The sequence below is a fragment of the Hemiscyllium ocellatum genome, chromosome 21 (assembly GCF_020745735.1).
Source record: "Hemiscyllium ocellatum isolate sHemOce1 chromosome 21, sHemOce1.pat.X.cur, whole genome shotgun sequence".
Taxonomy (NCBI): Eukaryota; Metazoa; Chordata; class Chondrichthyes; order Orectolobiformes; family Hemiscylliidae; genus Hemiscyllium; species Hemiscyllium ocellatum.
Genome location: NC_083421.1, coordinates 14233224 through 14260498, shown reverse-complemented (window position 1 = coordinate 14260498; position 27275 = coordinate 14233224). Strand labels below are relative to the sequence as shown.

General features: G+C 43.0%; 1 protein-coding gene across 8 annotated transcripts in view; it reads right to left on the bottom strand.

The window, feature by feature from the left end:
- The window catches only part of LOC132825994 (gastrula zinc finger protein XlCGF49.1-like), a 42111-nt gene that overhangs the window by 1143 nt on the left and 13693 nt on the right, over nt 1-27275 (bottom strand). For 4 of the 8 annotated variants that reach the window (XM_060841696.1, XM_060841694.1, XM_060841695.1 and 1 more), the window contains one exon: nt 21544-23392. The exons of 1 other annotated variant lie outside the window; for it this stretch is intronic. In XM_060841696.1, the coding sequence (XP_060697679.1) occupies nt 22589-23296 (708 nt within the window). In that variant the 5' untranslated portion in view covers nt 23297-23392 and the 3' untranslated portion in view covers nt 21544-22588. Of the gene's footprint in view, nt 1-21543; nt 23447-27275 lie in introns of those variants that run through there. 3 more of the 8 variants (XM_060841697.1, XM_060841700.1, XM_060841698.1) reach the window with 2 other exon arrangements.

The window sequence follows — 27275 nt, the reverse complement described above, 5'->3', positions numbered from 1 at the left end:
TTTGTAACACCCCGATCTATCCAGTCCCCAGCCAGGTTGACAGCACTGATGACGAGGGCAGGACCTGAGGACGATGAATAATATTGTTGCGCCCTGACACCCCCTTGTCCCAAACCTACCTGCTGATGCCTGCATTTTTACCATTGTTGACCATTTGTACCCATTTCTTACTATTTCATTGCCCCTGGTTTCTCAATATTTGTTTGCCTTGATCTACCAGGGTCTGCATACACTTGGACCTGCCTGCCCCAAGGTTTTATCCACTCGCCCAGTCTATTCTTGTGGACCCTCCATGATCAGTTACGGACTCTGGACCTCCCGCAGGGATTGGCAGTCATCCAATATGTAGAATATCTGCTCATCACCAGGAGCAGCTTTCCCAGCTATGAGGCAGACACCACATCTAACCCAGGCACCAGAACAAATACAAGTCAGCCCTACTTAACAATTTGCTACTGAGCTTCTCCCACTGCACCATCTTGAATCCTGCTACATTCTTGACAGAACCCCTGCAGCACCTCTCCTCTCCCGACCATGGCCGCCTATTACAGAATCACTTTTCCACTTAAGATAGCTTTTTCACCTCCATATATGCCTTATATACCTCCTCTGATAGTGATGCAAATACCTCAATAGCCCTACCTACTAGTTTTGTCTGGATCAATAAAACCTGTATGGTCACTGGCCACTGCATTTGTTTAGCCACCTTTTCAAATAAGATGAAAAAGGCATACACATCCTTCTTATTAAATCTAGGTAATGTTTGAATATACTTTAACAGTTTCTCACTAGGCTTCTGACTACCAAGAGCTTGCTTATCCTCACTCTGTTCCTCACTGAGCCTACCTTCAGCCATCATCTCCATCCTTTTAAGCTGGCTTTCTCAGTGCCAATTCTGAAGTTCAAACTCTCTCTTTTTCTTTCTCTTCTGCTAAAGCACTTCATTCTTTTTTCTCTTCTAATTTTAATTGTAACTCAAGCTGTTTCATTTCTGCTTCTAACTCAAGCTTCTTCATTTGCTATTGAAGTTTAGCTATCTGTACAGATCATGGTGGGGTTTCCAGCAAATGTAAATGCTGAGCTACTGCTGCAATCATCTCATCTTTCCTCATGTTAGGAGGCAACTTCAACTCCAGCTTGTCTACTAATTCCCGCAGTTTGGTCTTATTTGCCTTTTGTAAAACCCTTCTTCCATCTCCAGAACCTCCTTTGAGATGAAAGAGTCATTGCTATCCAAAGCTATGTTTAACCAACCAAATCAACACCCGAAATAAAAGACATTAACACCTATTGCTCACTTTTTAAATTCTGCAAAGAATCCTCAGTCTGTTATGGACCATGTCCAACCCCTCAAAGCTACACAGACCAGCACTGCAACATTAGGGATATACAATTTGGAAAAGCGTGGCCTATTTTGGAACCGTCACTTGTGCAGGACAGGTCATGTCTTACTAATTTGATTGAATTTTGAGGTGGTAACGAAGGTGACCAATGACGTTAGAGCAGTGGCTAAAAGGATAACTAGGGTAGGTATCGGTCCAGTCAAGGATAGTAGTGGGAAGTTGTGCGTGGAGGCGCAGGAGATTGGAGAGACACTAAATCAATACTTTTCGTCAGTATTCACTCAGGAACAGGACATTGTTGCTGATGTGAATATTGAGTCACAAGTGATTAGAATGGATGGCCTTGAGGTATGTAGGGAAGAGGTCCGGGGAATACTGGAAAGGATGAAATTAGATAAGTCCCCGGGGCCTGATGGCATTTATCCTAGGATCCTCTGGGAAGCTAGGGAGGAGATAGTGGAGCCATTGACCTTGATTTTTATGTCGTCGTTGTCTACAGGAATAGTGCCAGAAGACTGGAGGATAGCGAATGTGGTCCCCTTATTCAAGAAGGGGAATAGGGCCAGCCCTACTAACTATAGGGCAGTGAGTCTCACTTCTGTTGTGGGCAAAGTCTTGGAGAGAATTGTAAGGGGTAGGATTTATGAACATCTGGACAAGAATAATGTGATCAAGGATAGTCAGCATGGTTTTGTGAAGGGCAGGTCGTGCCTCACAAACCTTAGAGTTCTTTGAGAAGGTGACCAAGGAAGTGGACGAGGGTAAAGCAGTAGATGTGGTGTATATGGATTTTAGCAAGGCGTTCGATAAGGTATCCCATGGTAGGCTACTGCAAAAATGAAGGTATGGTATTGAGGGTGCATTAGAGGTTTGGATTAGGAATTGGCTGGCTGGAAGGAGACAGAGAGTAGTAGTTGATGGTAAAGGTTCATCTTGGAGTGCAGTTACTAGCGGTGTTCCACAAGGATCTGTTTTGGGACCATTGCTGTTTGTCATTTTTATAAATGACCTGGAGGAGGGGCTTGAAGGCTGGGTGAGCAAGTTTGCGGATGATACGAAAGTCGGTGGAGTGGTGGACAGCGAAGAAGGATGTGGCAGGTTACAGCGGGATATAGATAAGTTGCAGAGCTGGGCAGAAAGGTGGCAAATGGAGTTCAATGTAGCTAAGTGTGAAGTCATTCACTTTGGTAGGAGTAACAAGAAGATGGATTACTGGGCTAATGGTAGGCTACTTGGTAGTGTGGATGAGCAGAGGGATCTTGGTGTCCATGTACACAGATCTCTGAAAGTTGCCACCCAGGTAAATAGTGCTGTGAAGAAGGCATATGGCGTACTCGGCTTTATTGGTAGAGGAATTGAGTTCCGGAGTCCTGAGGTCATGTTGCAGTTGTATAAGACTCTGGTGCGGCCTTATCTGGAGTATTGTGTGCAGTTTTGGTCGCCATACTATAGGAAGGATGTGGAGGCACTGGAATGGGTGCAGAGGAGGTTTACCAGGATGTTGCCTGGCATGGTAGGAAGATCGTATGAGGAAAGGCTGAGGCACTTGGGGCTGTTCTCATTGGAGAAAAGAAGGTTTAGGGGAGATTTGATAGAGGTGTACAAGATGATTAGGGGTTTAGATAGGGTTGACAGTGAGAACCTTTTTCCGCTAATGGAGTCAGCTGTTACTAGGGGACACAGCTTTAAATTAAGGGTGGGGGGGCTATGGTATAGGACAGATGTTAGGGGTAGATTCTTTACTCAGCGGGTTGTGAGTTCATGGAATGCCCTGCCAGTATCAGTGGTGGACTCTCCCTCTTTATGGTCATTCAGGCAGGCATTGGATAAGCATATGGAGGTTATTGGGCTAGTATAGGTTAGGTAGGCTTCAGTCGGCACAACACCGAGGGCCGAAGGGCCTGTACTGTACTGTATTTTTCTATGTTCTATGTTCTATGGATGTTGTCTGCATGCATTTTAGTAAGGTTTTCGACAAGGTCCCTCATGGTATGCTCATTCAGCTGATTAATATTCAGGGGATCCACAGCGACTTGGCCGCATGTTATTCAGAATATGCTTGCCCAAAAAAGGCCGAGGGAAGTGGTGGAAGGTTGTTTTTCAGGCTGGAGGTCCGTGACTACTGGTGTTCCACAGGACCTCTGCTGTTTATGATATGTACATAAATAAATGACTTGGATGAAAATGTAGTTGGTGGGTTAGTAAGTTTGCAGATGATACAAAGGTCATTGGAGTTGTAAATAGGTTGCCAAAGGATACAGCAATATATAGATCAATTGCAGATATGGGCAGAAAAATGGCAGATGGAGTTTAATCCATGTAAGTGTGTAGTGCTGCATTTTGGGAGATCAAATGTTAAGGAAGAGTACAGAGTTAATGGCAGAGCCTTGAACAGTATTAATGTACAGAGGGATCTTTAGGGGTCAAGTCCAGAGTTCCCTGAAAGTGGCCAGGCAAGTAGATAGGTTGGTTCCTGAAGAAGGGCTTATGCCCAAAATATCGATTCTCCTGTTCCTCGGATGCTGCCTGGCCTGCTGCACTTTTCCAGCACCACACTTTCCAACTCTGGTCACCAGTATCTGCAGTCCTCACTTTTTCCTAGATAAGTTGGTAAGGATGGCATACGGCACGTTTGCCATTATTGGTCAGGGAATTGAGTAGAAGAGTCAGGATGTCATGTTGCAGCTTTATAAGGTTTTGTTTAGGCCACATTAAGAGTATCACATTCAATTCTGGTCACCACATTACAGAAAGGATGTGAAGGCTTTGGAGAGGGTGCAGGAGAGGTATACCAGGATGCTGCCTGGGTGGGATGCACTTTGGAAGGTTGGTGTGGAATTGATAGGCCAAACGGCCTGCTTCCACATTGTAGGGATTCCATGGCATTAGAGTCAGAGTTGCAAAGCATGGGAACAGACCCTTTAGTACAACTTGTCTATGTCAATATCCTAAATTAATCCAGTCTCATTTTTCAGTACTTGGCCCATTTCCCTCTAAACCCTTTCTGTTTATATACCAATCCAGAAACCTTTCAAATGCTGTAACTGTACCAGCGTCCATCACTTCCTCTGGCAGTTCATTCCACACACACTATCCTCCGCATGAAAATGTTACCCTTTGGTCTCTTTGATATTTTTCCCTTCTCACATTAAACATATGACCTTTACATTTGAACTTCCTTAACCTGGGAAAAACACATTGGCTATTCACCCTATCCGTGCCCTCATGAATTTATAAACCTCTATAACGTCACCCCTCAGTCTCCGATGCTCCCGGGAAAATAGCCCAATCCTACTCAGCTTCTCCTCTAGCTCAACCTTGGCAACATCATTGTAAATCTTTCCTGCACCTTTTAAGGTTTACCACATCTTTTTTATTGCAGAGAGATCAAAATTGAATGCAATGTTCCAAAAGTGGCCTAACCAATGTCCTTTAAAGCCGCTTCTATAGTCATTGCATTGACCAAAAATGGCATATACTAAATGCCTTCTTCACTACCCTATCTACTTGTGACTCTACCTTCAAGGAACTATGAACATGCACCCCAAAGTTTCTTTGTTTGCAACACTCTCCGGGACCCTACCTTGAAGTATATACATCCTGCCCACTACTCCTCAGCCTATCTTATCAAGGCCCAGTTGTACTCTGAGATGTTGTTCTTCACTGTCCATGACACCTCGTTTTTGGTGTCATCTGCAAACTTACGTACCTTCTATGTTCACATCCAAAACATTTATATGAATGAGAAAAGCAGAGGACCTAGCACCGGTGCTTGTAGCCCTCCCCTGGTTACAGGCCTCCAGTCCAAAAGTGAACCCCACACCACCACCTTCTATTTACTACCTAAATGCAATGTTGTATCCATATAGCTAGCTCTACCTGTATTCCATGTGATTTAACATTGGTAACTAGCCTACCATATGGAATCTTGTTGAATGCCTTGCTGTGATCCATATGGACAATGTTCACTACTCACTACTCTGCTTTTATCAATCTTCTTTGTAACTTCCTCAAAAAGCTCTACAGAGTTAGTGAGACACTATTTCCCACACACAAAACTACATTGACTGTCCCTAATCAAGCCCTGCCTTTCTAAATACATGTAAATCCTATACATCAGAATCTCCTTCAACAGCTTACCCAACAGTGACGTCAGGGTTATCAGTCTATAGTTCCCTGGATTTTCCCTACCACCTTATATACTAGATCACCTGGTTCATCTGCTAAGAGGGAACACCAAGTACAGCAGTTGCTGTTTTAGAATTCTATAGAGGGTGTTGCAAGCACCTGGCTCATAACCAACCTAAAATATTGACAGGCGTGGGACTTCATCCACAACTTCACAGAGACTGAAACATCAAAGAATAGCCTCAGACCACTTAGTCAAACTACTTCACATTCCAGTACTCATTGACTTTCCTGGGATTGATATTGATTTAGAAAATCAACAAAACTATTCAAAAGATAATATTTGACCTGGTTTGAGTTATTTAGAAAGGCTGGGTAGACTGGAACTATTTTCATTGGAGCATAAGAGATTGAGAGGCGGCTTGAAAAGAATGCATGACTTGAAGAAAGATGCAGAAAGAGTAAATGGATATTTTGTTTTCACTGGGTATTTCAAGACTGAGGGACACATTTTTAAGGGGTCTTAGAAAAAGAAGAAGAATCCCTACAGTGTGGAAACAGGCCATTTGGCCAACAAGTCCACATCAATCCTCCAAAGAGTAACGCACCCAGACCCATTGCCCTAACTAATGCACCTAACCTACACATCCCTGAACATTATGGGCAATTTAGCTTGACCAATTCACCTAACCTGCACACCTTCAGATTGTGGGAGGAAACTGGAGCACCCAGAGGAAACCCACGCAGACACGGAGAGAATGTGAAAACTCCACACTGACAGTCACCTGAGGCTAGAATCAAACTCAGGTCCCTGGAGCTTTGAGGCAGCAGTGCTAACCACTGTGCCACCATGCCACCATGCCACATCATTGGAGGAGAAAGATTTAAGGAAGGCATGAGGGGCATTTGGTTTTTACACACAGAGTGGTTTGCATACGGAATGAACATCCTGAGGAAGTGGTGGATGTAGATACAATTACAGCATTTAAAAGACATTTTTATGTGTACATGAACAAGAAAGGTTTGGACGTATATGGGCCAGGAGCAGGCAGGAGGGATTCATTTAGTTTAAGGTTATGTTCAGGATGGACTAGTTGGACTGAGGAGTTTAATTCTGTGTTGTACAACTCTTTGCCATCTCCATCCTGTTTAAAATTCATCATGGGATCGGAGTGCCACTGACACCACTATTTATTTCTATATCCCAGGAACTCCCAAGCTAATTCTTGTCAGTGGCTTAAAGAACTTGATGAGCAACTCATTACATGGATCCGTTAATCCTTCCTGCCTTGTAAACCATCACTCTTGTCCTTGTTACAGAATGATTCTTGACTGTACATTCAGAAAATGCTGTAAATCCTCAGTACATCTGGAAAAATCAGCAGAGACAGAAGAAGAGAAATAACATTTCAGCTTGATGACCTTCCTTCAGAATTGGAGAAAGAGAGAGAAGGAACTGGTTTGAAACACTTCCACATACAAAGGAAGGGAAAAGAGGAGGAAATCAGGAAATGAAGTTCTGTGATAGGGTTGAGGACAGGTGAGGTTCAATGACAGAAGTTAGCATGGTAAAAGGCAAAGGAGATGTGAATACAACAAATGAAGAAACAGAAGATGGCAAGGCCATTCTGGGACCCATGGCCCAACTCTCTCTGTTCTGGGAGCATGCAAACTGAAAATTCACAATCCTTCTCCTCCAGGACTGGAACTAAGCATTTCATTCAGCAAACACAAACAGGTCACAGAGGAAGGTAATCTTCATTGTGAATTGGATAACACTCAGGGAGAGTTCCCTCAGGTCTTTCCCCATATCTTCTGAACTGCTTATTCTGGACTGGGTCTATTTTACACGGGAGTTGCCACTATCAGTAACCCCAAGGGAGTCGTTCAATCTTGTTCCGTGAATCGGAGCAGTTATTTTGGTTCAGGTGTTGGTGTGGTGCCAATTTCTTTGAAAGTGTCATCATTCATTGTATATTACATGGCACCGAGAACTTGTCTATGGCATTTCCAATGAAGCAGAGACAATTTTCACTCAGAAACCAGAATATGGACAAAAGCAGCAGAAGAAAGACCAGTTGAGTGATGACATTGCTGGAGCAATAAAGATCTGGCCTTCTGTTCAGAGAGCATAGTTCCAAAATGAAAGCACCTAATTTAAAATGTAAAATTATGGAGGAGCGGTGCTCTAAAACCTAGTGCTTCCAAATATACCTTTGGGACTATAATGTTTTTAACTTTGTAAATCTGTGAGTTCTAACTTTGCAAATTCTGTTTTCTTTAACTTTATGACCAGCTTTGCTTCTGTAATCATTCAAGGAGCTCTGCCAAATGTATCAGGTGATCATTCCATGAACAGCTAAAGATTACTACAACATTAAGATAAACAGCACAATTTTTTAATGCAGCCACAACTCTGTTCATGGGGCTTTGAAATGTTCTTCATTCCAAAGGGCATCACTTTGGATTCATATAGCCCACTTGGGGTTACAAATGCAAAAGCTACTTTTCCCACCTTCTCTAATGATACCTGCCAATAACCACACTAAGTCCACTTCGTGATGTAAGTGGCTTGCCCAACTTTCTCTGAAAAGTCCTCCAATCTTGGTATTGGAAAAGAGACTGATTTAGTTATAGAATTGACCCTCCAATAGTCCACACAAAAACATTGAGATTTGGGTACTCACACAATCGGTGAAGTCCACTCACTTTGACTCATTTCGATGATGTCTTTGTTGAGCATCGCATCCAGTTGCTTCTGGACCTGTGCAGCTTAGAAAGGATTAAGCCTGCGGGTATGTTGGTTTATCAGGACAGCATTCCCTACTTGCATCTTATACACAATATTGTTTCTCCTCCTCATTCTATTCTTGCATATATCCTCATACTACTGCAACAGACCTTTCAAACAGTTTTCTTTTTGCTACTGAGACAGCCAGTTCATTATCCTAACCCATTCTTCAGGGACTTCCTCATTATTGAATGTATTTGGATGCACCTCAAAATCCATGCCACCTGGATTTGATTACTCACTCTATAGGGCAGTTTCTCCAGTTCCCTGTCACTATTATAACAAAATTTCATGACATACCTGAAAGTTTACCAGGTAGCTTACCTAACTCAAGGTTTGTGCGAAGATTTGTAGCTCGGGTGCTTGTTGTTGTGGTTCTGTTCGCCGAGCTGGAAGTTTTTGTTGCAAACGTTTCATCCCCTGGCTAGGAGACATCATCAGTGCTCTGGAGCCTCCTGCGAAGCGCTTCTTTGATGTTTCTTCCGGTATTTATAGTGGTCTGTCCTTGCCGCTTCCGGGTGTCAGTTTCAGCTGTCCGCTGTAGTGGTTGGTATATTGGGTCCAGGTCAATGTGTTTGTTGATAGAGTTTGTGGAGGAATGCCATGCCTCTAGGAATTCCCTGGCTGTTCTCTGTCTGGCTTGCCCTATGATAGTTCTGTTTTCCCAGTCGAATTCATGTTGCTTGTTGTCTGAGTGTGTGGCTACTAGGGATAGCTGGTCGTGTCGTTTCGTGGCTAGTTGGTGTTCATGTATGCGGATTGTTAGCTGTCTTCCTGTTTGTCCTATATAGTGTTTTGTGCAGTCCTTGTCCTATATAGGACAAACAGGAAGACAGCTAACAATCCGCATACATGAACATCAACTAGCCACGAAATGACACGACCAGCTATCCCTAGTAGCCACACACTCAGACAACAAGCAACATGAATTCGACTGGGAAAACAGAACTATCATAGGGCAAGCCAGACAGAGAACAGCCAGGGAATTCCTAGAGGCATGGCATTCATCCACAAACTCCATCAACAAACACATCGACCTGGACCCAATATACCAACCACTACAGCGGACAGCTGAAACTGACATCCGGAAGCGGCAAGGACAGACCACTATAAATACCGGAAGAAACATCAAAGAAGCGCTTCACAGGAGGCTCCAGAGCACTGATGATGTCTCCTAGCCAGGGGACAAAACATTTGCAACAAAAACTTCCAGCTCGGCGAACAGAACCACAACAGCTTACCTAACTTTTTCTCAATTGATAGGGACCACTGCACCTGGCCTTTGAGGGGATCGCCTATCACTGGTAACTATACTAATATATCAGCTCCATGGGAGAATGACTGAATTTTAGAGTCTTTATCTGCCTCCTGCTTCAATCTATGCTGTGCCCACTTCTGTTGCTGTTTAGCTAACTCACATACCTGATTTAATCTCTCCTTCACCTCATCACATAATCCAAGTGGGAGATCTCCAACTTCAGTCTTAGCAATTTTTCCTTAATTCCTTACAAAGATCTTCTCACTTCACGCCTGAATATTTGGAAGTAATTTTGTGGCCCTGGAAGCTATTTTCTTTGTACCATTAAACTTAGCTATCCTAAAAATCATTAGAAGGAGAAATTTGTAACTAACAGTGTAATAAGAATTATGTGACCTGACCCTGTAAGGAATGAGATGAAGTCTTATCCATAAGAAAGAAAGCATTATTGAAATTAACAATGATTATTTCTGGATTTGTGGTGCTGGAAGAGCACAGCAGTTCAGGCAGCATCTGAGGAGTAGTTCTTCCTCCAGGCATCTGGTGGTGAGGAACGGCGGTGAAGGAGGCCCAGGATCTCCACGTCCTCGGCAGAGTGGGAGGGGGAGTTGAAATGTTGGGCCACATGGCGGTGTGGTTGATTGGTGCGGGTGCCCCGGAGATGTTCCCCAAAGCACTCTGCTAGGAGGCATCCAGTCTCCCCACTGTAGAGGAGACCACATCGGGAGCAACGAATACAATAAATGATATTGGTGGATGTGCAGGTAAAACTTTGATGGATGTAGAAGGCTCCTTCAGGGCCTTGGATGCAATTCCTGCTGTGGCAGGGGAAAGTACCAGAATGGTGGGTTGTGGGAGGGGGGGGCGCATGGACCTGACCAGATAGTCACGGAGGGAACGCTCTTTGCAGAAGGCGAAAAAGGGTGGAGAGGGAAATATATCCCTGGTGGTGGGGTCTCTTTGGAGGTGGCGAAAATGTCGGCGGATGATTTGGTTTATGCAAAGGTTGGTAGAGTGAAAGGTGAGCACCAGGGGCGTTCTGTCCTTATTATGGTTGGAGGGGTGGGGTCTGAGGGCAGAGGTGTGGCATGTGGACGACATGCGTTGGAGGGCATCTTTAACCACGTGGGAAGGGAAATTGCGGTCTCTAAAGAAGGAGGCCATCTGGTGTGCTCTGTGGTGGAATTGGTCCTCCTGGAAGCAGATACGGCAGAGGCGGAGGAATGGGGAATACGGGATGGCATTTTTGCAAGAGGTAGGATGGGAAGAGGTGTAATCCAGGTAGCTGTGGGAGTCGGTGGGTTTGTAAAAAATGTCAGTGTCAAGTCGTCCATCATTAATGGAGATGGAGAGGTCCAGGAAGGGGAGGGAGGTGTCAGAGATGGTCCAGGTAAATTTAAGGTCAGGGCGGAATGTGTTGGTGAAGTTGATGAATTGCTCAACCTCCTTGAGGGAGCATGAGGTGGCGCCACTGCAGTCATCAATGTAGCGGAGGAAAAGGTGGGGAGTGGTGCCGGTGTAATTACGGAAGATCGACTGTCCTACGTAGCCAACAAAGAGACAGGCATAGCTGGGGCCCATACATGTGCCCATGACTACCCCTTTGGTCTGGAGGAAGTGGGAGGATTCGAAGGAGAAATTGTTAAGGACCAGTTCGGCTAAACGAATGAGAGTGTCGGTGGAAGGGTACTGCTGGGGACGTCGGGAGAGGAAAAAACGGAGGGCTTGGAGGTCCTGGTCATGGCAGATGGAGATGTAGAGGGATTGGATAAGTCTTGGAGGAGGTGGAAGGCGTGGGTGGTGTCTTGAATGTATGTGGGGAGTTCCTGGACTAGTGGGGCAGGACCATGCTGAGACAATGGGTCGGCCAGGATCTTGGGAAGGAGGTAGAACCAGGCAGTGTGGGGTTCCCGGACTCTGAGGTTGGAAGCTTTGGGTGGGAGATCTCCTGAGGTGATGAGGTTCTGTATGGTCTGGGAGGTGATGGTTTGGTGATGGGGGATGGGTCATGGTTGAGGGGATGATTATTTCTGTTCTGTGCTCCTGCAACAAATGTATTAGAGAATTAACTCTCCACAAAATTAGTTATCAGCCTGCAATTAATAAAATTATTATAAATGCCTGTTAATTTCTGAGTACCAGGCTAAGAAAAGGGCTAAGTAAAATTAGGTTCCATCTCTGATTAACCTTTTCTTGATTGAAAGTTTCACCCTTTATAACACAAAACATGCTTTCTGCAAAACTCATGAAAATACTTTATCCATGGAATGTTGTCAAATCAGTAATATAAAAACAAAGTATTGACGCATAAACCTAAAACACTGACTCTTTGATATACATTTTGGCAAGACTTCCACTTTATCCAATGAAAGTAAAGTAGTAGTGGCCAGTTAGAGAAAGCTGTCAGCTGAAGTGGTGCAAAAGCACTCAAGCTGCATTGCAATTTGATGTGGTTTTTGCTACCATGATACATTGTGAGGTAATGAAGTTGGATGACACTGAAGGTGCATTTCCTAAATTTTATTATCTACAATTTCAATTAGTAAGTCAGGATCCTTTATTTACGGGATTCTGAACAAACCTAATTTTCTGACAATTGGCATTAGTCAGTGGCATATCTTTTTATGGTGATATTGGGTCTAAAATTATATAATTAGTCTTAAAATTATAGAATTGGCATTGAATTATTTTACAGTTGCCTGCGTGATCCAAACTGAGCCAAGAGGTTAATCCTGGATTTGGCAAAATTGCTGAGGCAAGGGAAAAAAAAGAGGTTTGGAAAGACCGCTGCCAGAACACATTTAAATTTAAAGCAGACCTTGAGCAATTTGCGATGGTGCCGGTGTTTGTCTTGTTTGTTTTGGTTTGTTTGTTTTAGTCTGTTCTTTGCCTTTTTTGTTTGTGTGTTCATTTATTTTCAGGCTGATGGGATTGCTGAACTCCAAAAATGCCAACAAAGGGCTTCCCCAGGGACAAGTGTATCTTGTCTTGCTGAGAAGGGTGGCCCACATCTGTTTACCCCCTCGAAAAAAAACACAGAAGGACTACGGTAAATATACTCAATCAAGAGTAAGGTAGTAGATCCAGTGGTTCCAAGGGCACCGGCCAATATTGCTTGGAAAGAGAGGTATGATAGCAGAAAAATTATTCCTTTTATTTCAGATTTATATGCAATAGGTGGTCACATGCAATTGACCTTATGGAGGTTCCTTTAAGTTGAAAAACATTACTTATTGGAGAACAAATATAGATGTAAGTTTGTTCGCTGAGCTGGAAGGTTTGTTTTCAAATGTTTCGTCACCATACTAGGTAACATCATCAGTGAGTCTCTTTTAATTTGTGTTTATGTTTCCTTGGGTTGGTGACATTATTTCCTGTGGTGATATAATTTCCTGTTCTTTTTCTCAGGGGGTGGTAAATGGGATCAAGTCAACGTGTTTGTTGATAGAGTTCCGGTTGGAATATCACGCTTCTCGGAATTCTTACTACTCAGGTACAAGATACTAGTGCTAGTACTCACAGGGTCCTAGAGCCCAGAAGGAAGGTGCTGGTATCAGTGCTGAAGCAGGCCCCAAGCAGACTTGACCTAACCTCTGTTCTGGAGTCTGCTGTCTCATCTACCTCCAGCTTGTCTGACCCTGAAAGAGGCACCAGATCTCATGATAAGGAAGTTAGTAGTAAAGAGATTACTTGCCCAAGGATTATGATAGGTGAAACCCCATTTGGTAAGCCCTGGATCCACGCTGAGGTTGGAATGTTTCAAGACACCCCAACCCGCTCAAGTGCCCAACATCATTTTAAAATTGACTACTACAAATCTGCAGTAGTTATAATTGCAGTGAGTCTGAACTTGGCATACTGGACACATTGGGCAACCAGTAAAGACTCCATTGCATCTCACCTGGAGCTGTGGGCGAATGCGGAGGCATGAACTTGACTTCAAAATGCCATTAAGACTACCATCACGACAGCTGTACAGCAGCAGACTTCTGGCAAGTTACCCATTGTCTGCAAAAGGCTAATGAATATGTGCCAGAATTCATTACCTGCTTTAAAGAAGCTTGGGACTCCTCAACCAGCATCCTGCTTTTGGCAAATGGCAAATTAGCAGTTCAGATCCTTGTTAATTGTATTCAACCCCGGCATCCCCATGTCTTTAAGTCCCACAACCTTACCTGGAAAACAAGCAAGTGGGAGGCAATTATCACATCCCCCAGAAATCTGGACCGACAAGGCCTTTTTGATTACAAATAGGAAAAGGAGGCATACCCTAGATTAAGTTAAAAATCACACAATTGTAAGATACAGAACTTATAGCATCAGTTTACAGTGTGATGTAACTGAAATTATACATTGAAAAATACCTTGTTTGTTGAGTCTTTCATCTGTTAGAATGACCATGATAGTTTCACTTTTTACAAATGTAAATCACAAAACTTATTTTTTAAATTATAATTCTCAGGTTAACTGTAACAATTGGTGTCAGTTAGATAATATGTTGAAGGTGTTAGACCCTGTGTTCCCTGTCGGTGCCATATTGTGTCCTCCACAACCACCTGATGAAGGAGATGCTCCGAAAAGTGTTTCCAATAAACCTGGTGGACTACAACCTGGTGTTGTGTGATTTTTAACTTTGTGCATCCTAATGCAACACCAGCATCTCCAAATCATACCCTAGATTAACACATTCATGGAATCAGGGATAAATCAACAGATAGGGACAGCTACACAGGGATATGAACAGAGAAACATGCAGGATGTGTGGCAATATGGGTCACTGAGTGCAAGAATGCCAGTTCAATACCCCTCATCCATTGCCGCAACAACACTGACTTCCTCTGTGACAGCAGCCTCAACAGATCTCCTTTACTTTTAATGATCTGCGTCCACACACCCCTAATGTTTCAGGGTGCTGCATGAGAGGTGTTTTGCAGGCTGCCTCAATACAACTCACCCACTCCCTGTCAGAATTTGGGAAAGGGGTCATCATGTCGTCTCAGTTTTGTTGGATTCTGGAGCCACCCACTCATCTGTGCATCCCTCAGCAGCACTTCCTCTCAACTCCAATATCATTTGCACTGTGGGTGTCTCTGGAGTACCCATGGTTGAACCTCTTTCGGATTCTGTGCCTATTAGTTGGTACATTAATGGTCCCTGACACAGCTGTAATGTCATCGTCCTGTCCGGTTGCCCGTCTCGGCTGCCAAACCCGATACAAACTAACTGCTTCTATTCCCTGTACCCGCCAGGGTCTCAAAAGAGACATTCCTGAGTCTAACTACTCCATGTTGCATGAGGCATTTACCAAAATCCCTCCAACCCCATTCCCTCCTGTTCCCTCTAAAAATGGATGTGTCCAAGTAGCCTTCTGCGCACTTGCCTTAACCTTTGCCTTTCACAGTGTTATGTGCCCTTCCATTTCCTCTGATTTCTTTCCTTCACTGGATCAGTCTGACTGGCCATTTCCTATGCAAGCTTCACTGCACTGCTGCTTTCCTCTGTGAGCCGGATCCATCCTGTTCTGCTTTTACATATCCTTACCTCACTCTGCCTTCCACAGTATATTAATTCAAAGGGAGTAAACTGAGTCAACTCATTTGGGGTATCTCTAAAGGTAAACAATACGAATGCGATAGCTTTATCCCAGTCATTCTGTTGATCCTGACAGTACGCTCTTCCGGGTCTGATGCCACCTTTCCAAGGCTCCCTGGAATTCAGGATAGTACGCACTTGATTTAGAGTGTTGTATGCTGAAGCTACCCCTAACTTCCTTCGAGTTTAACAGTAAAATTGTATCCTTGCTCTAACTGAATATCCCTGGATAGGCCATACTGGGTAAAGAAAGCTACCAACTCCTCCACCACCCTTTTTGCCTTAACACTCTGTAATGAAATTGCCAATAGAAATCTGGCAGACACATCCATTATGGTTAGCAAACACTGGTTTCCACTTTTAGTTTTAGGGAGGGGACCTACACAATCAATCAATCATAAACCATGTGAAAGGTTCTTCAAATTTGGGAATTGGCAACAATGTTCCTGGTTTTATTACGGCCTGTGGCATAACTACCATTTGGCATGCATGACATGTATAGCAAATTTTAACCACATCTTTGTGCAGCCCAGGCCAATATAAGTGCTTTTGTACCTTAGCCTGAGTCTTCCTCATACATAAATGACCTCCCACTGGTAATTCATGCACTTCCTCTCTATACAACACCACAATCTGGTGCACTTCTGCTCAGTTCTCCTCTGCACTAACCGGCTGTGGTCTCCACTTTCATCTTAGGATTCTATCATTGAGATAATAACCCTTGGGAAAACATTTTGATCCCTTTTCTGAGTAAGCAAAATAATATACATCTTGTATTGTTTCATCTTTCTGTTGAAAGTCCATTAGCCTTTCAGGACTAAACATCTCTGCAGACAGAGTTTCAGGACTAAACATCTCTGCAGACCCTCCACCTGTTCAGGTTTTTCCTGTACCATTACATCAAATAAGGCGTCAGCTAAGTAAAGTCTTTTGTCTTTCTCTTAAGGTTTTCCTTCTTGCTATGACTGATGACAGTGAGATCTTGTTATTACACAGTCTGCAAATATTTCAGGCTATTTTTATTAACTCTTCAGTTCCCAGCTTTTCTTTGGCTTCTCCACCACAATGGGCGTCACTCCTACCTTGGACCCTGCTGGGTCATTTCCAAGAACAAACTGCATTCCTTGGACTGACATTCTGTCAATCACTCCCACTGTTACAACCCCAGGCTTTATTTGGCTCTCCAAGCTGATCTTACACAGGGGATTACTAAAGTTCTGCCCATCTATTCTACAAATTGTCAGCATCTTGGGTAACAAGCCAGAAAAAGTGCAAATATTTTGATTACTCACTATTAGAGACTGACCAAATTACCGTATCTCTTAAAATGATAACTTCTTTCCCTTCTCCCCATTCTTGCCGAGTAAACTTTGCCTTCAAGAGGTATTTTTTATAAAGATTGAGTTAGTGTTGAATACCCAGCCCTGCCTAAGCTCAGCACTCTTTTGCAACTCGACTTTTCTTGGGGTTTCCTTTACTATTTCCACTAACGCCACTGGTTCAGCCGCTTTTACCACAGCTTTTCTCACAGTACCTGTCATCAAAGAATAGCAGTGTGACTTTGTGTGTCTCACCTTACCACAGTGGACCTATCTGAAGCCGGTTGCCCCCATGGACTCCTTTTGTTCACCTGTGGTAAACTTTTTCCTGGGCGATCTACTCTTAGTTTTGTAGCAAAGGATCTCCCCTTCTCCCAATCTCTTTCCATCACAGGATGAAATTCCCATGATGATTGGTAACTAAATGTTCCAGGATATAGACCCTTCAGACAGAACAGGGAGGGAAGTAAAGGAGGGATAAAGTTGCATTGCTCATCAGGGACAATATCACAGCCGTGCTAAAGGAGATCTTGGGTAGTGAGGCATTATGGGTGGAGCTGAGAAGCAAGAACGATGTAGTTATATTGTTGGGGCTGTATTACAGACCTTCCAACAGTGAGTGTGAGGTAGAAGAACAAATAGGTAAATAGATTATGGAAAGATGTAGAGGCGTTAGGGTAGTGGTGATGGGAGATTTTAATTTTCCCAACATTGACTGGTATACACTTAACGTCAGAGGTCTGAATGGAGAAGAATTTGAAAGAAGCATCCAGGAGAGCTTTCTAGAGCAGTATGTCAATAGTCCAACGAGGGAAGGGGCCATATTAGACCTAGTACTGGAGAACAAGCCAGGAAGGAGGTAGAAGTTGCGGTGGGTGATTTCTTTGGGAACAGTGACCACAATTCTGTAAGTTTTAGAATACTCGTAGACAGAGAGTGGCCCTAAGGGAAGAGTACTAAACTGGGCCAAGCCCAATTATATCAAAATTAGGCGGGAGCTCAGAAATGTGGATTGGACACAGCTACTTGAAGGGAAGTCCACATTTGAGATGTGGGAGGCTTCCAAAGATAGGTTAAGGATAATGCAGGATAGGCATGTCCTGTTGAAGGCAAAAGAATAGGAAGGGCAAGATTCGTGAACCATGGATGACAGGAGAAATTGTACAACTAGCCAAGAGGAAAAGGGAAGTGTACATAAGGTCTAGGCAGCTAAGAACAGAATGGGCCCTGGAGGAATTTCGGAAAAGAAGGACAAATCTTAAACCAGGAATCCAGCAGGCTAAAAGGGGTCATGAAATAGTTTTAGTGAGCAGAATTAAGAAGAATCGCAGAGCATTTTATTCTTATATAAGAAGTAAATGGTTAATGAGAGAAAGGATTGGTCCACTGAAAGATAATGAAGGAAAGCTACATTTCGAACCAGAGTGAAGGGTGTTCACTGAGCAGAGGAACACGACGAATCTTGAGATTAGAGATAGAAGTTTGATTAGTCTGGATCACATTGACATAAATTGGGAAGATGTGTTGGGTAGACTAGAGGTTATTAAGGTAGACAAATCCTCAGGACCAGATGGTATCTATTCCAGGTTGCTGAGGGAGGCAAGGCCCTGACAGATATCTTTGTGGCATCCTTAAATACAGGGGAGATGTCAGACGACTGGAGAGTTGCTCATGTTGTCCCCCTGTACAAGAAGGGTAGTAGAGATATTCCAGGCAAATACAGACCAGTGAGCCTGACGTCAGTGGTGGGAAACTTGCTGGAGAAAATACTGAGGGATAGGATCTATTTATATTTAGAAAAGAATGGCCTTATCAGCTATAGCAACATGGTTTTATGCAGGGGAGATCATGCCTTACTAACTTAACAGAGTTCTTCGAGGAAGTGACCAAGTTGATAGATGAAGGAAGGGATGCTGATGTCATATACATGGACTTTAGTAAGGTGTTTGATAAGGTTCCCCATGGTAGCCTAATGGAGAAAGTGAAATCACATGATGTGCAGGGTGTTCTAGCTAGGTGGATAAAGAACTGGTTGAGCAACAGGAGACAGAGAGTAGTAGTTGAAGGGAGTTTCTCAAAATGGAGAAAGGTAACCAGTGGTGTTCCACAGGGATCAGTGTTGGGACCACTGTTGTTTGTGATATACATAAATATGATCTGGAAGAGGACACTGTTGGTATGATCAGAAAGTTTGCAGATGACACGAAGATTGGTGGAGTAGCAGAAAGCATAAGGGACTGTCAGAAAATACAGAAGGAAATAGATAGACTGGAGAGTTGGGCAGAAAACTGACAGATGGTTTTCAATCCAGACAAATATGAGGTGATGCATTTATGCAAGTCTAATTCTAGAGCGAATTATACAATGAACAGAAGAGCCTTGGGAAAAGTTGATGGACAGAGAGGTCTGGGAATGCAGGTCCATTGTACCCTGAAGGTTGCTGCACAGGTGGATAGAGTGGTATTGAGTAGAAGAGCTGGCAAGTCATGTTAAAATTGTACAAGACGTTGGTTCGGCCACATTTAGAGTACTGTGTACAGTTCTGGTCGCCACATTACAAAAAGAATGTGGACGCTTTGGAGAGGGTGCAGAAAAGGTTTATGAGGATGTTGCCTGGTATGGAAGGTGTAGCTATGAAGAGAGGTTGAGTAGGTTAGGTTTATTTTCATTAGAAAAAAGGGGATTAAGGGGAACCTGATTGAGGTTTACAAAATCAAATGGTATAGACAGGGTGGATTCAGACAAGCTTTCTCTCAGGGTGAAGGATTCAATAACGAGAGGTCAGGCTTTCAAGGTGAGAGGTGGGAAGTTTAAAGGGGAATGCACACGACAAGTACTTCACACAGAGAGTGGTGGGTGGTTGGAACTCGTTGCCAGCAGAGGTGGTAGAGGCAGGCACAATAGATTCATTTAAGATGTGTCTGTGCAGCTGCATGAGTAGATGGGAAGCAGAAGTATACAGATGCTTAGGAATTGACCAACAGGTTTAGACGGTCAATTTGAATAGGTTCAGGCTTGGAGGGCCAAAGGGCCTATTCCTGGGCTGTAAATTTTCTTTGTACCAATGCATATTCATCTGCCATCTCTTCTTCATTCTTGAACTTTCTGTTCATCCACATAAGTTCTCATCATCCCTGGAGGTGTGGTTTTAAACTCCTCGAGAATAATCTCTCTGAGCCTGAATTGTCTTGTCTATTTTTAAGGCCCATACCAATCTATCAAAATTGCTGTTTTTATTTCTTTTGAACTCAGCACAAGTCTGACCTAATTCCTTCTTTACATTTCTAAAGCACTGTCTATATGCTCCTGGTACCAATACATAAGTACTCAAAATAGACTGCTTACCATCCATATAATCTCTTGCCCCCTCATCTGAACGCACTACAAACACCGTATTAGCTCTGGCTACCAGCTTCTTCTACACTCGCATTACCCACAAGCTCTCTGACCACTCCATCTGTCTGGCCAATTTTTCAAATTACATTTAAAAAGGCTTTGACATCTTTCTCATAAAAATGCAATGCCTTAACATTTGTTTACATCCCTATCTTGTCCCTTCATCTCCATCCTGACATTCTTGACTAACTCGCAACTTCTGAAGTTCAAAATCTTTCCCACTTTCTCCTCTCTCTTTAGTTTTCACCATTTCTTTATCTTCTAACATGGCTCTTCTTTGCCTTATCTTCTAACTCCAAGTGCCTCATTAACAATCGGATTTTAACCATTTCCAAAGGTTCTAATGGTCTTTCCAGCACATTTAATTGCTGAGCTGTTTTGGTAACCTTTTTTTTGTCTTCCAAATTGCAGCAGCTTTTCCTTGTTGACCTCATGTAAAACTCCTTAAGTCCCTTCTTCCACTCCCAGAAGACATTTAGCAACTGAAAGTACCATTTCTCTCACTTTTAACTTAAACAAACTTTTCTCACCTATGTTTTATTTAAAGATCTAGGACATTAAATCAACAAATGTGTTTAAATCTGCTGTGACCTTTTGAAACCTAAACCTGTTCAAATCTCTACAAATCTGTTGATATCCTAGACCTAAGTCATCCAGATCCATCTAAACCAGTCCAAATCCTAGAATGGATCTATCCAAACTTGCCCAAATCCCAGATGATGAGCCCCCAAACTGGTAAAAGGCGGATGCTGAACCCCTCTGTTAATTAACACCAAACACCCAGAAAAGCTTGCCTCGGTTCGCAATGTGTTACAAGTGTAAGAGGCGAAAGAGAATGCTTAATTTCCACTATTTAAAGAACAACTTATTCTCCTTACAGAACACTAAACAAAAACTATTAACAAATCCAACTCCCTTTTTCTTACTTAGTTACAATCTGACCTCAACTCAATAAAAATGTTGCTCAAATAACAATTACTAAACATTACATTAAGTTAATCTGAAGTACACACGGGTTTTTCCGTTGTCTTCAACCTTACTGCTGCTGATCTCCCTGGGTTGTCATCTTACTTTTTACTGCTTTTACATGAAAAGGTGCCTTTTGATAGACAGTGCCGCCTTATTTCTTTAAGGGCAAGTTAGCTCTCCAACAATTGTTCCGATCAATTTTCAAAATTCTCTGGTTTATGCCCGCCCCCATCAAATCCAATAATTTAAAACTCAATTGGGTTTTTAGCATCCTGGGCATAATTTAAACTGATTTGACAACAATTCAAATGTAACCAAACAGCAACCAAAATTCAGGTACCCATTTAAACAGCCATTTGCTACTTGTATTTCATATGTATTATGGAACAGCCAGATTCTGAGCTGTTTTGTCCTGCAGCTGTGGAGGTTCTTCTTTATCTTAAAATAAATATTAAGTGTTTTGTGAATTTTTAAAGTGAACATTCTTTCAACTTTGTAACACCTCAGCAATAACTCCTTCAGAACACTGCAAACCACTTATAGCCCTTGTTCAGAGATTTAGCATGCAATATTCATACTTCAGTATCAGTACCCTCATCTTTTAGCTGCCCCTGTGACGAATAGTTTCTTTTGGAAACAGTGAGTCAATCTGCAAATCTGCTTCAATGAACCCAATCATTTCTGTTACTGACTGTAAAAAAATGCAATAACTCTGCAGTCACACTCAAACATTTTCAGAAGTCTTTATTCACTGTTTCAGCAAGTTTGGTCTTTTCTCATTTTAAAGATCTGGATTTTCAGATTTGATTAAACAGGTATTAAAGGATAAGTAGAATCTGCTGCAGCTGTAGCCAAATTTGAAACAATTTTCACATCAGAAGAACTGTTCATGAGGAGCAGGATTTCCCAAGTCATATCAGCCAAGATTTCCCAATTAAAGACGAGAAAGTTTCATTCCACTCGGGAATTGTGTCAATAGCGCATGGAGGTTTAGTGAGCAGGATATGTCTTTTTATTTGTCCTGAGCCTGTGCCCAGTGCATTGGGCAGTTTGGAGCAGGTTGGAGGATCTTGTGTTCCAGGGATTTGTAGTGAGCCACTGATTGCAGCTTCAGTCACCACTTTCTGCTGGAAATGGCGATTGGAGACTGCAAGATCAAATCTTGTTGACTGTCCCTGTCTCACCCAGTATGAAGTGAGTTTGTTTTCCTGTCTGAAATGTGGCTCATTGTCCCATTGATAACAATCAGCACAAGTGCGTAGATTTCGATGCAGAGAATAAAAGTGCTGAATGATTGCAAGATGCTGCATTCAGTTAATATTTAACAAATGTGACACACAACATCTCAGCACTCAGCTTAAAATTATTTCACAATCGTGTTCTAACCTCTCCTTGTACTTCTGATTAAAAAAAAATAGTCACTACAAAGTCTCAGGGTGTTTAGCCTTGGAGATGTCCTGTTGGGTTACATTGTCTGGTTTCAGAATTGGTAGAATTTGAACCCACAACTCGATAGGGACTGAAACAAAGCCATCATCGAAAATTGCTCAACCATGCTACAAGAGCAGGCACATTGCTAACGACTGCCTTGACTAATGAGATTCAAACCCAGTGCGAATGCGTGCATGCACAGCGACTTGAAATTATTTCCAAAACCTCATCCTAAAGACAAACAATTGTATTAACATTTTAGTACAATATAAACACCTTTAAAACAGCCAGGTTTAATAACATTAGTCCAAAGAGCCAACAAGTAAGCATCAGGATTTGGTGTAAGTGCAAAATTGCTCAGCTAGGATTCTTTGTGAATTTGCTGGTGAGTTAACAGGATGGATGACAGAGTGAATCCCTTCCCACACACAGAGCAAATGAATGGTTTCTCTCCGGTATGTACTCGCTGGTGTCTCTGCAGGTGGGATGACCTAGTGAATCCCTTCCCACATTCCGAGCAACTGAATGGTCTTTCTCCAGTATGAATTTGATGATGTATCAGTAGGTATGTTGACTCTGTGAATCCCTTCCCACACTCTAAGCAGATGAATGGTTTCTCCCCAGAGTGAAACCGTTGGTGTGTTAGCAGGTTGTATGACTGACTGAATCCCTTCCCACATTCTGAGCAGATGAATGGTTTCTCTCCAGTGTGAACTCGCTGGTGTCTCAACAGGCTGGATGATTGAGTGAATCCTTTCCCACAAACAGAGCAGGTGAATGGTTTCTCTCCAGTGTGAACTCGCTGATGTTCCAGCAGGTAGGATGAAGCAGCAAAGCTTTTTTCACATACAGGGCAGATGAATGGTTTCTCCCCAGTGTGAACTCGCTGGTGTATGAGAAGATGGGATGACCGAGTGAATCCTTTCCCACAGACAGCGCAGACGAACGGTCTCTCCCCAGTGTGACTGCGTTGGTGAGTTTCCAGCTGGGATGGGTAACGAAATCCCTTTCCACAATCTCCACATTTCCACAGTCTCTCCCCAGCATGACTGCGCTGGCATTCAGACATTTCAAATAAATGTTTGAAGACTCTTTCACACGCAGAGATCCTCCAAAGTGTGAACAGCGCTTTTTCCTTCCATGTTCAAACCCCTGTGATAATCAGCTTGTGAGAAACAGAGTGACCGTCAGATCTGGATGTTGTTTCCTTGTGACTTCTCTAATTGAAAAAAAAAGCCTTTCAAAACAGGGGGGAAAAAAAGTAGAGAGAGAGAGAGAGAGAGAAACTAGAAGAATGCAGACAAACACCAAAATTGAGAGAAATTAATCTGGTCATTTGTGGAGCTGACACTTGGGGAGAAGCATTACTATGAAAGCTGCTGGATTATCATTAAACCCTAACATTCAAACCAGTCATTTTTTTTTCATCCATGGAACTACAGAGATAGAGGTGACAGGGGCATTTCATATATCTACAACTTGACCCTATTAAATGGTTTCACCCAACATGTTCAATCCCCTATTCTCAAGAACTAAGAACAAGTGCAGTAGCAAAACTCTGGAAATATGAAACAAAAACAAAATGCTGGAAATACACAACAGGTATGCCAGCATCTGAAATGATGACAGATACAGGATCTATTGCAACCCTAAAAGGGGAGAGCCATCTCACAGACTAGTCGCAACATCGAGGGCCAAAGGACCTGTACTGCGCTGTATTTTTCTATTTTTCTATGTTCTAGTCAAGCACAGTAGTAATCAGTTGAAACGGAGTAACCCTGGGAGTCCTCAACATTGACTTTGGACCCCATGAAGTCTCATGGCTTCAGGTAAAACATGGACAAAAATACCTCCTGCTGATTACCATGCACCATCCCCTGAATCAATATTCCTCCATATTGAACAACACTTGGAAGAAGCACAAGGGTGGCACAAAATTCACTTTTGTTGGGGGATTTCAATGTCCAACACTAAGAATGGCTTGGCAACAGCACTACTGACCAAACTGGACTGGGTTTGCAGCAGGGGGCGAGGGAACCAACAAGAGGGAAAAAAAACATACCTGTCATAATCCTTACTAATCAATCACCTATAGAAGCATCTTTGTGACAGTATCGGTAAGTGATCACCACACAGTCCTTGTGGAGACAAAGTCCCATCTTCACATTGAGAGTACTTCCATTGTGTTGTTTGGGGCCACCGCTATTCTAGATGGGATAGACTTCGAACAGATCTAGCAACTTCACACTGGGAATCCATGAAGCAATGTGAGCCATCAACCGCGGCAGAACTGTAGTCAAACACCATCTAAAAAATCTCATTGCCCGGCAATCCCTCACTCAAATATTACCATTACCAGGGCATCAAACTTGATGCAGTGGAGAGTGCAGGAGGGCAGGCCAGGAACAGCACCAAGCATTACTAAAAATGAAGTATCAACCTGGTCAAGCTACCATCAGGACTAATGCATGCCAAATAGTATAAAACAACAAGTGATAGAGCGAAGCAATACCACAACCAACAGCTCTGCAGGCCCGGCATGCAACAGTCACAAATGGAGATGAACAATTAAACGATTCACTAGAAGAGGAGGCTCCAAGAAATACCCCCAATTTCGATGATGGATGAGTCCAACATATCAATTGAAAAGGTAAAAACTATTCCTGATGAAGGGTATTTGCCCAAAACGTCGATTTTCCTGCTCCTCGGATGCTGCCTGACCTGCTTTGCTTTTCCAGTACCACTCTAATCTAGACATCAATTGAAAAAGGTAAGTCTGAAACATTCACAGCAATCTTCAGCCAGAAATGCCAAGTGGATGACCCACTTTTTCCCAACATCACAGATGCCAGCTTCAGACAATTCAATTCACTTCACATGATAGCAAGAAAAGGTTGCAATCATGGGATTCTGTAAAGGCTATGGGCCCTGATACGGCTGATTTTCTCGTGGACTTAGATCCACTTATGGCGCTCTCACTGTATCCCTTAATTTATTTTTCAAAAGAAAAAATTTATCTTTGCTTTAAAAATGTTTACTGAGTTAACTTCAACTATTTCCCTAGGCAAGAAATTCCACAGATTAACCACCCTCTGGGTGAAGAAGTTCCTTTCCAACTCAGACCTAAATCTGCTCCCTCTAATCTTAAGGCTATGTCCTCTTCTCCTCGCCTCACCTGACAGTGAAAACATCCTCTCTCCTTCTACCTTATCCATTCCCTTCATAATGTTATATGCTTCAATAAGACCTCATTCTTCTGAATTCCAATGAATATAACCCCAATCTACTCAGTCTTTCCTCATAAGCCAAACCCCTCAACTCTGGAATCAACCTAGTGAACCTCTTCTGCAGACCCTCCAGTGCCAGTATATACTTTCTCAAGTAAGGAGACCAAAACTGCACACAGTACTCCAGGTATGGCCACACCAGCACCCTACACAGATGCAACATAACCTCTCTGCTTTTAAACTCTATTCCCTTAGCAATGAGGAACAAAATTCCATTCACCTTCCCAATTACTTGTTGTACCTGCAGACCAACTTTCTGCGATTCTAGCCAGCCAGAATAGCACTCATTCATCCCCACTCTTTGCTTCTTGTTAGTCAACCAATCCTCTATCCATGCTAATATTTTACCCACAACACCATGCATCCTTACCTTATACTGCAGTCTCTTGTGCAGCTCCTTGAGGCTGCTGCATAAGGTAATGATGCATGGCATCACAAGTAAAGCAAGAATGCGGACGAGTGTGCTCCAGAAATTGGCATTGCCCCCTCATCATCCATGCCAGTACTGACATCTTACTGAGTGTGGAAAATTGTCTATGGTCTCTATAGGAAAAGCAAGACAAATCCAACTCAGCCAATTACTGCTCCATCAGTCTACTTGCAGTCATCAGTAAAGTGATGCAAGGTGTTTCTTCCTTCATTAAATGGATGAGGGCATCACTGACCAGGCCAATATTTGTTGCCCAATTACCCAGATGGCAGTTAAGAGTCAACTGCATTGCTATGGGTCTGGAGTCACATAATCCAGACCAGCTAAAGGAGAGCAGCTTCTTTCACTAAAGGACATTAGTGAACCAGATAGGTTTCTCCCAAAAAGCCAGGATTCATGGTCAGCATTAGGTTCTTAATTCCAGAATTTTTTTTATTGAATTAAAATTCCACGGAAGGATTTGAACCCAGGTCCCGAGAACATTACCCGAGTCTCTAGATTAACAGCCCAGTGATAATACCACTGGGCCATGACCTCCCCATTGATGGTGTCATCCAAAATTCCATCAAGTAGTACCTACTTAGATTGCAAGATGGATGTTGCTGAAGATCAGTCACCTCAGCTCCAGGATATTTCTGTAGGAGCTCCTCAGGGTAGTGTTCAAAGTGCAACCATCTTTAGCTGCTTTGTCAATGAACTGCACTCTATCAGAAGAAGGAGATGTTCCAGCCTCAGGTGACTGTGTGTGGAGTTTGCACATTCTCCCAATGTCTGCATGGATTTCGTCCGGATGCTCCGGTTTCCTCCCACAGTCACAAAGATGTGCAGGTCAGGTGAACTGGCCATACTAAGTTGCCCATAGTGTTAACTGCATTGGTCAGAGGGAAATGGGTCTGGGTGGGTTACTCTTCGGAGGGTCGGCATGGACTTGTTGGGCCGAAGGGCCTGTTTCCACACTGTAGGGAATCTAACGTAATAGCAAGGCTTAGGCTGACGAGGTGTGGGTAACATTCATGCAACACAAATGCCTGGCAATGGCTGTTTCTTGACATTCAATGCTCTTACCATCAATTAATTCCCACTATCAATGTCCTTGGGATTACCATTGACTCTTAAACTGAACTGGACTCTACAAATAAACACAATGCTACAAGAGGAAAGACACTAGGAATACTGTAACAAATACTGCATTTCCTGACTCCCCAAACTTGCCTGGATGGGTATGGCTTCAACAGCAAATCAAGTAGCTTGACACTACCCAGGACAAAAGAGCCACTTGATTGGCATCTCATCCACAAGCATCCACTCCCACTGATACTCAATAACAACTG